Source organism: Rhipicephalus sanguineus, chromosome 4, assembly GCF_013339695.2.
Source record: "Rhipicephalus sanguineus isolate Rsan-2018 chromosome 4, BIME_Rsan_1.4, whole genome shotgun sequence".
NCBI classification, from domain to species: Eukaryota; Metazoa; Arthropoda; class Arachnida; order Ixodida; family Ixodidae; genus Rhipicephalus; species Rhipicephalus sanguineus.
In genome coordinates, this window is record NC_051179.1 from 173,722,887 (window position 1) to 173,741,522 (window position 18,636).

Consider the following 18,636-nt stretch of genomic DNA (forward strand, 5'->3'; position numbering starts at 1 on the left):
AGCATCGAGCATGGTTTGCACGTTGCGTCCGTAAACAAGGCGGAAAGGTGAAAATCGCGTTGTTTCCTGCGTTGCCGTATTGTACGCAAACGTGATATATGGCAAAATCTCGTCCCAGGTTTTGTGGTGTACGTCCACGTACATTGAGAGCATGTCTGCTATGGTCTTGTTAAGTCTTTCCGTCAGTCCATTTGTTTGTGGATGGTAAGCTGTTGTTTTTCGGTGACTTGCGCAGCTCAGTTTAAAAATGTCTTCCATCATTTGTGCCGTAAATGACGTCCCTCTGTCCGTAATCACACATGACGGCGCGCCGTGTCGCAGGATGATGTGGTGCACAAAGAACTTCGCGACTTCAGACGCCGTGCCGCGAGGTAACGCCTTTGTCTCGGCATAACGGGTCAAGTAGTCGGTTGCCACTATAATCCATTTGTTTCCGGTGGACGACAAAGGGAAGGGTCCTAGAAGGTCCATTCCCACAAGGTCGAATGGAGTCCGCGGTGGTGCAATCGGGTGGAGAAGGCCCGCGGGTTTCACAGGGGGTGTCTTGCGACGCTGGCACTCGCGGCAGCCTTGCACGTAGCGGTGTACGCTAGCCAATAGTCGTGGCCAGTAGTACTGCTGGCGCACCCTGGCGAGAGTCCGCGAGTAGCCCAAGTGTCCTGACGTGGGCTCGTCGTGGCACGCAAGGAGGACGTCATCACGCATGTCAGCTGGGACAACGAGGAGAAAGGCTTTGTCGCTACCTCGCGCGTTTTTCTTGTAAAGGATGCCCCTTCTGAGACAAAATGATGACAGCTCGCGAGCAATGTGTCGAGGAACGTGGGAGTTTCGGCCTTCTAAGGAATCGATAACAGGGCGCAATTCTTGATCTGCTCGCTGTCTTGACATGAAGTCAGAATCGCTGACTGCTCCGAGAAAAGCATCGGCCTCCTCTAAGTCCATATCGGGATGCCCCACAGGTGCTCGAGAAAGCGCGTCGGCATCTTCGTGTTTGCGCCCAGACCTGTACACAATCGTGATGTCGAACTCCTGCAAGCGCAAGCTCCATCGAGCGAGACGGCCAGACGGATCTCTGAGATTGGCCAGCCAGCACAGCGAGTGGTGATCAGTCACCACTTTGAAGGGACGGCCGTAGAGGTAAGGACGGAACTTTGCCGTCGCCCACACGACTGCAAGGCATTCCTTTTCTGAAGTAGAGTAGTTGGTTTCGGCTCGGGAGAGTGTACGACTGGCGTAAGCGATGACATACTCAGCGCCGCCGTGTCGTTGTACAAGGACAGCGCCAAGTCCGACGTTGCTGGCATCTGTGTGTACTTCAGTAGCAGCGTCCTCGTCAAAATGGGCTAGAACAGGTGCTGTTTGCATTCGCTGCCGTAACTCTGCGAAAGCTGCCTCTTGTTCTGTAGTCCAGGCAAAGGGTACATCATCTCGGGTCAGTCGCGTGAGCGGTTCGGCTATCTTCGAGAAGTTGGCAATGAACCGACGATAATAAGCACACAAGCCGAGGAAACGTCGCACTGCTCTCTTGTCTGACGGAACAGGGAAGGCGGCGACGGCTGCAGTTTTCTCTGGATCGGGCCGAACTCCATCCGCACTCACGACATGTCCCAGGAATTTCAGCTCTTCATACCCGAAATGGCACTTCTGGGGTTTTAGCGTGAGTTCAGCAGAACGGATGGCTTCCAGAACCATTCTTAGGCGCTTGAGATGTTCTTCGAAGCTCTCAGAGAAGATGACCACATCGTCGAGGTATACAAGGCAGCTTTGCCACTTCAAGGCAGCGAGAACGGTATCCATCATCCGCTGGAAAGTGGCTGGAGCAGAACAGAGGCCGAAAGGAAGAACTCGGAATTCATAAAGCCCATCTGGAGTTACAAACGCTGTCTTTTCTCGGTCTCGCTCATCAACCTCTATCTGCCAATAGCCGCTCTTTAAATCGATCGATGAAAAATACTTGGCGTGTCGCAACCTGTCGAGAGAGTCGTCGACCCGTGGAAGCGGGGTAAACGTCTTTCTTGGTGACGCTATTGAGCTTCCTGTAATCAATGCAGAATCGTAGCGTTCCGTCTTTCTTCTTCACTAAAACGACTGGCGAGGACCACGGGCTGCTGGACGGTTGAATAACACCATCATCGAGCATCTCCTTTACCTGTGTCTGAATAGCTTCGCGTTCTTTAGCAGAAACACGGTAAGGTTGCTGTCTGATTGGGCGAACGTCATCGTCGGTAATAATTCGGTGCTTCGTGAGGGGCGTTTGACCGACTCGAGACGAAGAGGCGAAGCAAGATTGAAATTCCTTCAAAAGGTTGTGAAGTGCGGCCTTCCTCTCGTCCGAAAGCTTCGAATTGACGTCGATGTGGTCCAGAAACCTGTCACCATCACTCATTTCCTCGGACGCGAAGCACTCCGTGACGTCAGCTACAGGGTCTCCATAGGCCACAGTGGTGCCGCAGAAAAGATGCCGGTGCTCGAAGTTGAAATTCGTCACAAGTATCTGTGACCGTCCGTCACGAACACGCACAAGACTTCGGGCTGCGCACACACCTTGAAGCAGCAATAGTGATAGGTTGCTCTCGGCGACCGCGTCACCGTCTCGGAGATCTTCACAAGTGACCTCTATGAAAGCAGTCGCTCGTGGTGGCAGCGTCACGCTTTCGTCAGCAACACGCAGCGCAGGTCTACGACAGCTATCGGCGTCTCGATCTGTTGCGCGTTGCGTCGAGAAGATCACCATTCGTTCGCGGAGATTTATAATCGCGCCGTTCTCGCGAAGGAAGTCCATGCCGAGGATGAGCTGACGAGAACAGTCGCGGAGGACGAGGCAGGTCACCACAAATGTTGACGCACGGATTTTCACTCTTGCGGTACAGCGACCCAATGGTGTAACAACATGTCCTCCAGCTGTGCGAATACGTGTTCCATTCCATGGCGTCATCACTTTCTTAAAACTAGTGGCCAGTTTTCCGCTAATAATTGAATAGTCTGCACCCGTATCCACCAATGTGCTGACCTGAAGACCGTCTATCAGCACAGGAATGTCGAGCGAGACTCGGTCACTGTGTTCAGATGTAGATTCCGGCGTTTCTCTGGCACTGCACTCAAACGGGGATTTAATGTCCTCGGCGTTTCGCGCAAGCGTCGGTGGGAGGTCTTCCGCACTTTGACTCCCAGCGACCTCGCCCCCGAAGGTCGCTGCCTTCAGTTTTCCCGACGAGGGCTTGGGGAACGTCCCCGTGCCGTCGCCCCGAAACGTGGCCCAATGGCTGCGGGTCGCTGTGGAGATGGTGACCGCGATTGATGTCGTGCGAAGGGTACACGTTGCTGGGCGAGGTATTCTTCAATTTCCCTTGGCCTCTGACCAACTTGGGGACGAGGCGAATTAATGGCGAAACCGCGCAGTCCCAGCTGCCCGTACGGGCATTCGCGGTAGATGTGACCGGCCTCACCGCAATAGTAGCAGAGAGGTCTTCTGTCCGACGTACGCCAGAGATCGGACTTCCGTGTAGGTGCACGGCGACCGTCGATGTCCAAACCAGCGTGTGCTGATTGAATTGCAACTGGCGGCATCATCCGGATCGGGACTGCTGGGCTAGCGACCGGCAAGGAAGAGGCCGGCATGCGCAAGGCTTCGGCATACGTACGGCTCCGAATATCAGTGGACACAGGAGCCGGTTCCACATTGGTGGGCATCGGTTGATAGTGACGGTTATGCAGCACCTGCTGGACCTCGTCCCGGATAACACTGGCGATGGAGCCTACCTCGGGTTGTCTCGGCCCGTACAGCTTCTGCATTTCTTCGCGGACGACAAAGCGAACGATTTCGCGAATCCATTCAGTGCTGTTGCTCCCAAGGGTGGCGCGAAATTCGGGAGACGATGCGGTATTCACTTGCCGGTCGAATAGGGCAGACCGCTGATGAAGTACTTTCTCCATCGTTGCGGCTTCAGTCAGAAACTCGGCTACACTCTTTGGAGGACTCCGCACCAGACCAGCAAAAAGCTGCTCCTTCACACCTCGCATAAGATAGCGCAGCTTTTTTTCTTCTGGCATTGCAGGATCCGCTCGCTTGAAAAGCCGTGTCATGTCCTCCACGTACATCGTGACGGTCTCGTTCGGCATCTGAATGCGTGCTTGCAGTGCACGTTCAGCACGTTCGCGGCGGTCGGGGCTCCTGTAGGTCTCCAAGAGGCGATGCTGGAACTCGCGCCAGGATGTCAAGACATCATCTCTGTTCAAGAACCATGTTCGGGCGCCGTCCTTTAAGCAGGAATAGACGTTGCGGAGCTTTGCGGCGTCATCCCAGTAATTGATCGCTGCGACACGTTCAAACTCACTCAGCCAGTCATCTACATCTTCAAACAGCTCTCCGTGAAAGGGACTAGGCATCAGCGGATTCTGAACGGTGCAGTAGATCGGCGTAGAAGACGTAGGAACTTCCATGGCCGCTTGAGGTGAAGTCATAGTCACTGCGTCAGTAGGCTGTTCCGGTGCCTCCGGTGGTAAGCCTCGTTGGCGGCGGCTTGCTCTGTTAACTGGAGTGTTCACGGGCACAGGGCTTGTGTTTCGGCTACCGGGCGGGGTCTTGTGCATGGGGTGAGTCGTGAGTCGTCGTACCCAGCTCCTCCACCAATCTTGTCACACTTATGACGAGAACCTTGCGTTGTTCTGCGCGTTGGGCTGGTTAGGCCAAGAAGCGGCTCAGTCCGAACTTCTTTGTCCTCTTCTACCTGTGGGGGCTCACACAACCATGCGGCAATATGCTTCGACTCGCAATCGTAATCATTTCGCGAGCCTATTAAGAGGGATATGATCCGGTTGTTTACTGTTCAGTTTATGTTTGTAATTTAGAGCAGAGGACTCAGTGTGGTCGCTTGCACAAAAAAGGACTGCACTCGAAACAGATATGGCATTTTGTAATTTCTCTTTCAATCCTACAGTCCACCGCGGTGGTATAGCGGTTATGGTGCACGGCTGCTGGCCCGAAGGTCGCGGGTCCGATCCCGGCCTCGGCGGTCGCATTTCGATTGAGGCGAAATGGTAGAGGCCCGTGTACTGAGATTTAGGTGCACGTTAAAGAACACCAGATGGTCCAAATTTCCGGAGCCCTCCACTACGGCGTCTCTCATAGTCATATCACGGTTTTGGGACGTTAAACCCCAGATATTATTATTTCAATCCCACAATCGAGAGCTACTATAATTTTAGCACGTATTCTGTGAGCTGAGAAAAAAATTGGGAGACACCTATGTGTCATTTGTTCTATAACAGGGCGATAATAAAAAAAACTTGTCGTGACTTAGCTCGGCTATGCCAGGATATACGTAGCGTAAGTTAAGATTCAGCTGATTATTCTTAGCTCTCCTCGTTATCATGCTTACTGCTGCTTCAATGACACACACATGGTGTACGCATTATATGAAAAATGTATATTTATTTTTTTGCTCAACGCAATTTCTCTATTGCCACAAAGACGGCTCGGCGGTCAGTGTAGTAACACTGTGCAACAAGTGTCCGTTTCCGGGTCGTTACCATCGACAACAAGCTACTATGGCGACGTGCGGTTGATGGTAGTCACGGCATCAGTGATGGGGATCAACGCTCTTCGTCGCATGGCAGGGGTACGTTGGGGCAACAATCCTATGTCCATGCTTAAATTGAATGCTGCGCTCATAACACGCCGCATTCATTTTCAGCTGCCGCTGATATCACCATCACCAAGCCAGTTCGAGCGCTTAGAGGCAGTGCACAGAAAGCGCATCCGCTTGGCGATGGGAGTTCCTCAGGCGGTTTCAAAAAAAGAAGGTCACCAATGAAGCCGAGTCTCTTCCGCTCCGCCTTTCGGCGCCTCAGGCCTTACTGACGCAGCTGTCAAATCTGGGAGAGTCCTTCGCAGGCAAGGCGCTTCTCCGGCGGCTAAGAGCAGGAACTGGCTCACATTTCAACGCGGCGCTGCACACATTTCGATATTTAGGCTTGAAATTACCTAAACGGCGCCCTATGGACCCGCTAAGGTCATTCGTGGATGTTGCCTGTAACTTCAGCGTACCCAAGCTACCAGCGAAACGCACCATTCCAGCCGCGGAAGCAAAGTTTCTTGCGCTGGACCACTTGAGTACCACGTACCACGGCCACCTACAAGTGTACACCGATGGATCAGTGTGCACACAAACGGATAGCTGCGCAGCGGCTTTCTGCATACCGTGCCTTGGTGTGTCATGGTCGGGCCGCCTGGATCGCGTGGTTTCGTCCACAACGGTAGAAAGCGCTGCAATCACCGCTGCTTTGCGAAAATTGCGATCCTTTTCTGCACGAGATGTTGTAGTGTTGACGGACTCCAAGTCGGCGCTACAAAGACTGCATCGTGGCCGACCTCAAGAAAAGTTCACCAGGCAATCTCTGGTGCTCATTAAACACCTTATTGGCAAGAGCTTTAATATAAAGTTTCAGCGGATCCCATTCCACGTTGGCATTGAAGGCAGTGAAAAGGCTGATGCCCTTGCATGCGAAGCGCGAACATCTGTTCCAAAAGTAAGAACTCCTAAAACTTACCAGAACAACAAAGATACGATACGCAATCATTTCAAGGCGATCTACTAGTTTCCACGCCAAGCATGAGTAATCAACGGACTTTCTCGTGAACAAGCGACGCTGTTGTATATATATAAGAACCGGCTCCGCGTACACCCCGGCTTGGTCATTCAAGGCTGGGCGATACGCTTCCCCGTTTTGTGCCTTCTGTGGTGACATCGGGGACATTGAACATTTTATTTGGCTTTCCCCGCAGTTTGATGTGGAAAGAGCAGCGATGGTCCGCACATTGCAAAAAGGTTGTCGTAGGCACCGGACATTTGAAGAGGTCATTTTTCCTGAAGTGCCCGCGGCAACGAGGAGGAGCGTGCAACGAATTTTGTTTGCCTTCCTGCGAGACACTGGGCTGTTCAACACTTGGTGACCTGCCCCTATAATTCAGGAGATGCTCAGGCGGAACAATTGCCACCACCACCACTACCACACGCTGCCGTATCTGTGGCAGAGACGGCAACGTCTGTATGGCAGCGTCTAGTGCCCGGTCAACACCACCTAGACAAGAGAAGGCCTGCGCGCTTCCTCCATTACGTCACAGATCTTGCCCGATGGAGAGGGACGCTACCGCCCATGGCGCAGTTTGCGCCACGGGCGGTGAATGTGCCACGGGCGCGTTCATGCAGTGGCAGCAGTGAACGCACTCGGTCAGTCGACGCTGCACACGCGACAGGGACGCGATCAGCCCGCCCGCAGCCACGGGCTCATAGCGTTAGAGTATTCCAGCGTTCCGGTGCGCCACGTGTGTGACATCACTGCTCCTCGCGCATGCGCAGCACGACTCTTGTACGGGCACGCGAAACCACTCCGGCTCGGCCAGTGTAGCGGACGCTAGAATAAGAAGTATTGCTACGCGCCCACTCGCATCCATCACCCACTGGTTTTGAAAAGTGCTTCACAGGTTCAGTAAAAAGTAGCAGCAAACTGAAGCGAGACACGTGAAAAACAAAAACAAGCAAATGATGTGAATGCGGCCCTGGCACTAATCCACGTATTATAACAAAGCCACGTTATTGTGCGAAGCATCGCACTTGAGGTCACAATCTTTAACTTGAGGGTCTGGTTTCAGGGCATTCCACTTCATTTCTTAAAATGGCCCTGAACCGTACTTCCAAGTAATCGTTGAATCATCTTAACATCAGAGATTAATGCATCACGAATCGATTACCGCAAAAATTTCTCGAATCCGTCAAGAACGAGCTCAGTTAGAGGAGTTTCTCGCGCCCTTTAAGCGCTTTCTCTCTTCTCTTGTCACGATTAGCGCGCTGGAAGCTAAGCAGGGAGGAATGGCACGGGAGAACGAAGTTACGTCACCGCACGTCATGACCATGTGTGCTTGTGATGAAACGCGATCGCTCCTCCCCTCTCCACCCCCCCGTTGTGATTCTTGCGTGCGTGTGGCTCACTGTCCAACGTTAGCCGACTATAAGCGATGTGCCGGCTCGTGGCTGCACGCAATGGCAAGAAGCGCATCAGGTCCAAACGCCGCTCTTTATTTATGTCGGCTGTTGGCCAATAGCATGCTATCTGCTGTTCGACGTCAAACAGCAGGTGCCCGCAGTTCCGAAAAGAATGACCACAGTCTCCTTTATGACTGAGTAAAGGGCAAATTCGCTATCCGCTTGTAACCTCTTTCTGCGACGCATGGCTGTGCAAGATTTGGCAGAGATCACATTCATCGCGAAACTTCAGCACACACAAAATAAAAGGACACAGCCTGGGGGTAAAAGTAGCGCCTACCAACTAGGCCTACTTTCAGTTTTAGTGGGCTGTTCATAGCAGCGCTTGCTATCCGCACGATCTGTTTGCTCACCAAACCCAACAAGGGTGCCTTGATGCGCGTTTTGCTGCGCGTTTTGTGCGCACACATCGAGGCACACTAAGCCCAACGGGTAGCTCATGACACCTTTAACTATTTAGCGTTCACATGCCTGTACGGTAGAGATTAAAATGGAAAATACACATATGCAAGTAATGCGCTCTAATTTTGCCACCTTAATGGGGGCACCGGCGAACGAACTTTCAGTGCATAAATAAAATTCCATACTGGTGTTCTCGTTCAAATCTACAGTTCGGTCTTTTCGAGAGGGCTGCGAGTAATACTTCAGTAGTTGGTTCTGGCGCACGAAACTGTTCACGTGGAGTAAGCCATTTTTATATGACAAGGCAGACAAGTGACACAAAGAAAGGCTGATTGACGGCTTAGAAGACACACGCCTTGGGTACTGAATTTTTTATCTCCCCCAAGTACACCAGGAGAGTCGGCCACGCTTCCCTCAACCTCTCATTCATACCATCGCTCTCACTGGCCATCCACTATCAGTCTCATTACGTGACCTGCCCAACCCTATTTTTGTTCGTTTAATGTCGAATAAAACATGAGCTACACGCCATTGTTATCTCAACTCACCCGCCTTTCTATCTCTTCATGTTGCGACTATCATTTTCATTCCTGCACACGCTGCGCGGTTCCCAGATGCTTCTCGAGGTTCTTTCTATATCTCCCAGTTACCGCACCTCATCACGCAACTGACCACATGGCATGCAATGGTTCTACACTTTGCGCTTATGTGACCGTGGTAAGTCCTCCAAGGGCGTAGCGAGACATTCTTTTCTGGAAGGTGGGGGTGTTAAACCATATTTTATGTATGTTCGTGCGCGTATATATACACAAGCAAAACTGAAAATGTTTGTGGGGGGGGGAGGTTGAACCCCCCCTCCGAACCCACCCTCTTGGCTACGCCCCTGAAGTCGTCGGTTATAAGCTGAGAATCTCCGTTTTGAATTACCACTTTCAGAATTTCGACCGCATGCGTTTCAGCCCATCTCTATTTTTCAGTGAATTTTTTTTGCATCGGTAGATTCCTCTCTTCGTAATTGGCCAATATGTGCACACTCTTCTGCCGATTCTAGACTTCGGTGGTCTATCGCAAACCTTCGTTTCTTCAACGCACCACCTAGAATCAGCATTGCATGCCTTCTGCTTAATCATATTCTACCGTAATTTAACGCTTCCTCAGTTTATGTCGTCGATGATTCTTTGCAATTTGAAGCAGTCTATAATTAAGAGATTGATGTCTTCGGAAAACCATCTATTTTTTATATATTCGTTAATCATTATTCATGTCCTTCCAACCTCCTGGGTTAAATACTTCAAAACATGCATCATCAAGCACAGTTCATTATTTTCGCTATAAAGTCGTCGGAAACGTTCGGAATGGAGGAACGCGCGTTGTGAGCCGAGTGATTAGATTGAAGACAGGGAGGGGGTGGGAAACGATCACATAGAGGAAGTGAACGAGCATGCGTGCCAATGCACTCGCTGCTTTATGGGCTCGCGTGCTGGCACTTTAGTGGTATAAAGCAACTTATCAAAATGGGTGTCGTTGTTACTGGCGTGTCATTGTCGTGGTGGCTTGATTAAGTTCACATATAATTGTAGGTAGGCTGGGTAGACCAGGGCTAATTTCGGTAGCCACGATGGTCACCCACACTGTAGTAATCAAACCAGTTCTCAAAATGCGTGTTGCTATTATTTCAGCGCTTGTCTGCATAATCATGGAAAATCGTAAACAGTCACAAAAACACTGATATTGTAATAAGAATCCGGATACACCAAGTGTCCCTTATTCTTTAACCAGGCGTGGACCTCGTGCTCAACTCTCTGGCTGAAGACAAGCTGCAGGCCAGTGTTCGCTGCCTCGCAACCCATGGCCGCTTCCTTGAGATAGGAAAAGTCGACTTGTCTAATGACTCCCCACTAGGAATGTCTGTGTTCCTGAAAGGCGTCACATTCCAGGGAGTGCTGTTCGAGCTTCTTCACGGCGATGACGCCATTGCAGTCGAACAAAGGCTTCGCGTTGCGGAGTACATTCGTGCCGGCATTGAGTCCGGTGCCGTTCGACCACTTGACTACACCATGTTCCGACGCGATCAAGCCGAGGATGCCTTCCGGTATATGGCCTCTGGAAAGCACATAGGGAAAATAGTGCTCGAGGTGAGAGCGTCCTCAAAGTAAGCTGATATATCTAGGCATTTTCTTTCAAGTAACGCATAGTGTATGAACCGCATCACGTTAACTAGAGATACCCGTTTATTCCATAAAACAAGCTAACATACAAAAGGTCAAAGGTGCGGATCTTAATCAGTCGTTTCCTTGCAAGAAAAAAAAAGCTGTACTGGCTCACGCATTTTTGTTACTTTTGTGACGTTCAACTAGAAGCGATGCTATTATAATATGCTTGTGGTGTACCAACCCTCAGCTAGACAGCCAGACCATATGGAGTTGGCACTTAGCGGTACATGTGACTTTATTAGGTCCTTAAAGAGACGTAGTTCAGGGGAAGATTGAAGTCTGAAGAGGTGAAAAATTCTTGAACACGAGGTGTTGCTGGAGCCGACGTTTCAATGAGCTGATTTGTCTTCTTCAAGTCTGTAACTGCAGCAGTTGCAGCCATGATGAAGAATAGTCCACTTGTCGAAATGTCGGCGATATCCCGTGTTCAGTGAAGCTGTTCTTGGTCAAGCCTTTCAAGTTCGGGATTTGTGGGAACGCTCGTGGGCATCGTAAAAAATGGGTGCGCTCCACAGACATAGAGTAAATCGCACCCCTCAGCAGTTGTCCACTAGAAATGAAGGCACCAGTTAACCCCGCAAACGGGTATGTGCCACAGAAATTGGGTAAATCCCAATACACAACTTCCACTAAAAAGGAAGGCAACAGTAGACACAACAAACGGCGTGAGCGTTACCAAAGTCACACCACTGTCACGTGACAGTTTGTGGTTTTAAAAGGTTGTGGCTATACCACCACCTCAAACAGCAGTGATACAACATATCGGAGCATCTTCAGCGAAGGCCTCTTCGTAAACCTGTGTATAAGCGCGGTATGGCCAAGATGCAATAAATCTATACTACCACCTCAAAAATTAACGATGAGTGTTTAATAAAGAGCAGTGATGGAACATATCTGAAAGACTTGCGACACAGAAATGCGTTAGCCTGACGAAGGGAACGCCACCACCTTCGCTCTTTCATCGGTGTCCACGAAGCGGAGCTGGTTGAATTGTTTTATATCTTTATTACGTCGTAATATTTTACTGTGATTGGCCAACAATTCAACTTGAAAGTACAAAACGTTTCACATTAGCATGGAATGAAAAAATAAAGGTTTCAAGCCTGTTACCAATGCTTACACGAAGAATTGGCGATTTCGCCAGTAAAGCAAGACAATTTTACATGAGTGACACTCATCTTGTATGCGCGTGACTATTTGAACGGCAAAGTTTCTTCTAGGATTTGAGGTAGCTCTCCGCGTGAGGCTGCAACGAAGGCGTCACTGCGACGCGAGAGGTACTATACCGCCATTTTATGAAATCAAAAAGCGCAAATCGCATCTCTCTTTGATAGCGTCCGACATAAGAAGCGAATCTTTAACGCGATATTCTGATATTGACGTGTTAACATGCTGACGTATTCGTTGCATAACAGCTTCATGAAAAGCTCTTTTTTTACATTACACCACCCTAATTATGCACAAGAAACATCATCTTCTCGAGAAAAAAAAGGATGGCGCTGTTTTTTTGTTTTTTTTTTTAAGAAAAGTGATAGCATACCGGTGCTTCATGAGTGATGTGTTACAAAACTTCGAGCGTCCTGCGCCCGCTTAGTTGAAGCAACCGTTCATCATGTGTGCACTCCTGGGGCACTTTTCGCATCAGCCATTAGAACGAATGCTAGCCGACGTGAACTGTCAACAATGGCAATTGAATAAGGCGTCACTAACGTGCAGATCCAGCCGGAAGATCCCCTGCGGGAACGCGGAACGCTCGCACCAACAATCGTCGAGGCGACAGCGCGCACGTGGTTCTACGAGCAAAAGTCATATGTTATCACCGGTGGTCTGGGCGGTTTCGGCCTAGAGCTGGCCGAGTGGATGGTGAACCGCGGATGTCGCAAACTCCTCCTCACCACTCGCTCAGGTGTACGCACTGGCTACCAGCGCCTTTGTCTTCATCGGTTCCAGAAGGCAGGAGCCAACGTCATTGTGAGGAAGATAGACGCCTCTGAGGAGGACGGTGCTCGAAAGGTTATTGAAGAAGCTACTGCCATGGGACCCGTAGGAGGCATATTCATCCTAGCAGTTGTAAGTAATAATAATCTATCTATCTATCTATCTATCTATCTATCTATCTATCTATCTATCTATCTATCTATCTATCTATCTATCTATCTATCTATCTATCTATCTATCTATCTATCTATCTATCTATCTATCTATCTATCTATCTATCTATCTATCTATCTATCTATCTATCTATCTATCTATCTATCTATCTATCTATCTATCTATCTATCTATCTATCTATCTATCTATCCGCCTACATCTGGGCGCTCTCGAGGTCGTCTCCTTAAATTGGTGTAAGCCAAAATTAGCATAAGGATGCACGAGTTTATGACAAACACGCTTTACGGGTGATGACATGAATAACGTGACATGCGGGTCGCGTACGTCATGAGACCGTTTGTCTCAGTCACCTGTCGTACATACCCGCGTACCACGGCTCATGGAATGCGAGTATGCGCCACAGGTGATTCATAGTCTATTTCAACCCAGTAACTGCGAGAATAAACTTTGTAAATATTAAGATGTTAGAAATATGGCGGCCGCGTCGCATAAAATGTCGATAGACGCAAAGAATAAAAATCACGGTTCCAGTCGGAAACGAACCCAGGCATTCATCCACGTGCAAGGCAAGTATCCTAGCACAAAAACACCACTGTTTCAAAATACGAGCCTATACAGTTGTCATATAGGGGCAACGTCAGCTGTGGTTGCATTATTGCCTAACCGCTAAGATAAAAATGTAATTACTCTTACATATGTGCCCCTATGACTCGGCAAGCTGGATTCAGGCGCTGCTCAACCCCAGAGGAATATGCCAAGGAGCGCAAGTAATGATGCGCACATTATCGCGCCCCAATGTGCACTTCGTTTCGATAAAACTGATGTATGCACATTAAGGCGTGTAGCCATCTTACATAAGATCATGAGCTACCCTTTAGGCGGCAGAGAACTCGACGTGCCTGGTAAGCCCTCGATATGACTAGAACGAATCATCTTACACGTCGATCTAGCTCGTAACGCATGACTCAAAGCAAAAATGATGCGGCCTAGGCCACTACTCTCTGACTCTGTGTCTGCTTCACGTGAAATCGGCTCCCACAATTTATGGGTTCGACCGGAATTCTTTAACATCGCGGGAATCCAATGGTGCATACGAATGGCCATTTCCTATCCTTGGTATTCCCGCGCAGCTAATGTTCATTGTCGTGATGCTTCGATTTGCACCATTATTACATCGCTGTACGTTATTTCATAATGATGTCAGCTGATTAGCCGGCTATCTGTTCTATCTGATTAGCCGTCTATATGTTATGTTAGAGTCTCTCTGTTCTTCATGGATGTTCTTACACTTGGCTTCCAATGAACAATAGGAAATGCACCGAGCATTGGCACTGACTATATCATTGAGCTTAAAAGCAATAGACGGTCTTACAAGAAGGAAAGCCACAAAGGACGAACACTACTTCAAAAATTACATTTATTATCCAAAAATAACGCCTATTTCTCTGTTTTTTTCAACATACTTCAGGTTCATACGGCCCTCGAAAGAGTGATTAGAAAGGTCAATAAAAAGGCAATTCTGAAGATAAATGAAAGGTTTACGTCAGGGGTTGGCAACCTTTTGAGGCGGGGGGTCTAGTTACATGAAGCTGACACGGCGGGGGCCGCATGGGAGATCGAAGAGGTTTGGAGTCGAGGAAGGGTTTGCGGTCAAAGAGAGAAAAAAAAATCGGCGAATTGAGAATAATTGTTATATACCGGGTGTTTCAAGAAATGTGGGCAAAGTTCTTACAAATCAGAGAAATGCGATAATTGTTCGATGCCACCGTCGCAGTTACTCCTTCTGTAGCCGCAGGTATCTTAAGATGGTTAAAGGCATCATTTGGGACAGTGATCAGGAAAGTTAGATTAATGAACTATTTAATTAGTGGAGTTAGACGGTTATGTCAAATGGGCGAATTAGTAATTCATGCGAAGAACCCACTGCAGCTTTGAGATTTCGGAAAGCGGCCTCCATAGTGATAATTGCGAAGTAATGAAATCCATCCAAATTCAGCGTCGAGACCAAAACCGAAACTGGGAAGATCGCAACTGCGACATTCTTCTGAGACGCTCAGAATGAGTGAGCGTAGGTACATCAACCATCAGCCGACTTCATTGTGTGGTTGTGCAGGCTGCGCTTGTAACTATAGCTCGCACGACGCACATACGTCAACGAACGCCGAAGAACTACACCTCTGGGATCGCGGTCTTGAACTGTGACGTCATTCTGGTCGTCTGCTTGTTGCGCTCATCGGTGCTTCAGTTTCGGTTTCGCCGGTGAACTTTATTGAAATTAATGAGGCCACAATAATTACTAGAGGCCTCTTCTATATCTGAAAGCTGCGATGCGTTCTTGGCAAGAACTACTTCAATTCTCCGATTTAACATAACCGCTGAACTCCACTAATAAAAAGTTGATTATTCTAACTTTCCTAATTACTGTCCGAAATGATGTCGTTAACCATCTTAAGATGCCTGCGGCTACAGAAAAAGTAACTGTGAAGGCATCGAACAAATCTGGAATTTCCCTAATTTTTGAGAATTTTGGACACATTTCTTGAAACACCCGGTGTAATCAATGGATATAGATAATTATCAACATATAAAATAATCGTTATCTTTATAGACAGTAGAATAGGCAATTTATCAATTATCGTAAGACGTTACCTGCTTAAGTGTGAAGACGGGGTACAATACCAGCGCGAAGCGACATTAACGCGATGAGGTCAGAGAGCTCGCTACACTGAAATTTCGATGTCGATGTCGGCGTCGTTGCTTGTGAGCGAAAAGTCAGCCTTCTCTGTGAAGGAAAGTTTGAGGTAGGTGGATGGATGGATGGTGGAACTTTATTAAATATAGTCCTGAGAGACGCGACTAGCGCGCAGTGGGCTTCTCCCACGTTGGGACGGGCAGGCTTAGCCAGGCCGCCGCATCGTGGGCTCCCTGGACGGCCCAAAGCTGATGCCCCTTGTTGGGGCTTCTGATGGCGGAGCTCCACTTTGCTGGGTCGGCTTGTTCACTGCCCACTAACGAGGGGCATCGCCAGAGCATATGCTCTAAGTTAGCTATTTCCCCAGAAAGAGGACACGAGCTGCTAGTGTAAGTATCTGGGTAAATTTTGTGAAATGAGGCCAGATTTGGATATGAATCAGTCTGCAGGAGTCTAAGCGTCATGGCCTGGGCTCTGTGTAGTTTTCTGTGAGGAGGGGGGTAGACCCTCCTGCCTAGGTAGAAGTGCTGCGTAATTTCATTGTATGTGGTGGGCTGATCTCTATTGTCCAACTTCGTGGGCTGGGGAGAACCTCCGTGGGCGCGGAACGTCATACCTCGCGCCTTGGAGTGGGCCAGCTCGTTGAGGTTGGTGGGGCCGCCTTCAAAATGACCCATGTGAGCAGGGAACCACGTTAAGATGTGGTTAGATATGTCTTTTTTACCGAGAATACGGCGTGCTTCCTTGGCGATTGCGCCGACGGCGAAGGCACGGACGGCTGCCCGTGAGTCGCTGTATACGTTCGCGCGCTTCTCGTCGAGGAGAGCGACGGCGATGGCCACCTGCTCGGCAGCGCTCGAGGAGGAACATTCAATCGATGCGGCGTTGATGGCCGAACTAGCTTGGTCGACCGAGACCACTGCGTATTTGTTGCTGTTCCCGTACCTGGCCGCGTCGACAAAACAGCTCTCCCCAGGGACCTCTGCTACACTGCGGAGGATCGCTCGTGCCCTGGCCCGTCTTCTTCCCGTGTTTCGCAGCGGGTGCATATTGCGCGCAATGGGGGAAACGATGATTTGTTCACGTTGTCTTCTTGGCAATCCCTGGTAATTGTCGTCCACTGTGGCCGACGGGATACCCATGGCCATCAGGAGTCGCCTCCCAGCCTTCGTTCCCGAGAGTCTGATGACCTGTGCCCTCTCCTGTGCCTCCGCAATCTCCTCGAGCGTATTGTGCATTCCCAGCTGTAGCAGCCGTTCCGTCTGCGTGTAGTTCGGGATACCAAGAGCACTCTTGATGCCTCTCCGGATCATGGCGTTTAATTTATCCCGCTCAGCCCTCCTTCAGACATGCATGGCCGCGACGTAGGTAAAGTGGCACAGTAAGAACGCGTGGATAAGCCTGACCAGGTTGTCTTCTGCAAGACCGCTGCGTCTGTTGGCGACCCTCCTGATAAGGCCGATGGTGCTGTCAGTCTTTTTTGCGAGCCGGAGGATCGTTTGGCTATTGGTGCCCGACGACTCCACGATCATACCGGGGATGCGGATCGACGCGACCCTAGGGATTATGTCCCCACTCTTCGTATGCAGGTTGATGTCACTCTCTGCCAGGTGCTTCCAGTCTTTTGGCTTGCGTCCCCGCCTGCTGGGTCTATACAAAAGCAGCTCTCATTTACTCGGTGAGCACCTGAGGCCTGTGTCCTGCAGAAAGGACTCTGTGTAGTCGATGGCTTCCTGGAGGGCAGATTCAATGTGCCCATCGCTGCCTCCAGCACACCAGATCGTTATGTCGTCCGCGTAAACATTATGTCCGATGCCTTGAATCTTGCCCAGACCCTCCGATAGACCAACCATGGCGATATTGAACAATAGCGGTGAAATCACGGACCCTTGCGGGGTGCCCCTATTGCTCAGTGCCATTTTGTCCGTTTCGATCTCGCCGACCTTGAGCAGGGCGCGGCGTCCCTCGAGGAAAGATCGAACGAAAGCATGGAAGGCCGCGCCCAGGCCTAGGTTCGAGATTGAGTCGAGAATGAACGAGTGATGTATATTATCAAAAGCCTTCTCTAGGTCAAGACCGAGAATGGCCCTCGTGTCCCGGGTGTTACTGTCGAGTATCTGAGTCTTGATGAGCCTCATAGCGTCCTGAGTTGAAAGACCGGGCCTAAATCCCACCATGTTGTGAGGAAGCAGCTCGTTTTCCTCGATAAACCATGTGATTCTGTTGTGGATGACGTGCTCTGCCACCTTCCCCACACAGCGATGCAACTGTGGCAATTGAGGTAGATGCAAATAAATAATTCTGTCGTCTGAGTGAGAATCAAACCCAGGCCTCCTGCGAGGCAAGTAGGCGTTTTACCACGGAGCCACGCCGACGCTGGAAACTGCTGCGTAAATAAAACCCTATATGAATATCACGTAGTGGGAGAAAGGAGCATCCTTAAGGCATGTACTATTGCATGACGAAATTGTAGAATCGCACCAGGTGTCAAAACACGTGAATTGTGCAATGAGTGGGCGCTTTAAAGCTGCCCACTCATTACAAAGTATGCAGCTGCGCCTGTGCGCATGGCACCTTACCGTTGCGTGAGTACTTTGAAAAATTTGCAAAAGGAAGAATTATGACATAGTGGGCACTTCGCAACTCTACTACTTGGATAGTCTCAAAGGGCTTATGTTACGCGCACAAACGTTCCTTTCCTTTGGCACAGTTGAAGGCGAATCGCACGGGGCCCGATTACGTTATCGCGTTCTACTCGTCAAGGCGAAGCTCAAGCGTCCTTCACTTTTAGAAGCTTGCTCCTTATACTCGCGACTTGTTCATCGCGCCGTATCCGCTAGTTCTCGCTGCTCCCGCTAGAGGCACACTCGGCGCGTGCTCTGTGCGCCGAAGAAGAACAACAAGTGCGCGGGTTAATGACAGGCACTCACAGTCTCCATCTGGCACCCGGCGAAGGTCGAACGCCAATCTCGCTGCTCTTTGACGAGTACGCCGAAGAATTGCCCTTGCCACAAATCTACTTGGGCGTACCTCGTCAAATCGCCGGGCCTCGACCAACACCATTCACCAAGGCGAGCAGCGAGATCCGCCGGACCAATTGCCGTGGAGTGGGACCGGAGCACGTGCTCTACATGGCGATGAAAGTAATGAGGCACAATGTTTGCGAGAAAACCAT

General features: G+C 49.9%; 1 protein-coding gene across 1 annotated transcript in view; it reads left to right on the top strand.

The window, feature by feature from the left end:
* LOC119391859 (fatty acid synthase) overlaps positions 1-18,636 on the top strand; it is a 306,146-nt gene that overhangs the window by 276,750 nt on the left and 10,760 nt on the right. Inside the window, exons 21-22 of the mRNA XM_037659508.1 lie at positions 10,224-10,579; positions 12,374-12,727. Coding sequence (XP_037515436.1) covers positions 10,224-10,579; positions 12,374-12,727 — 710 coding nt within the window. The remainder of the gene's footprint in view (positions 1-10,223; positions 10,580-12,373; positions 12,728-18,636) is intronic.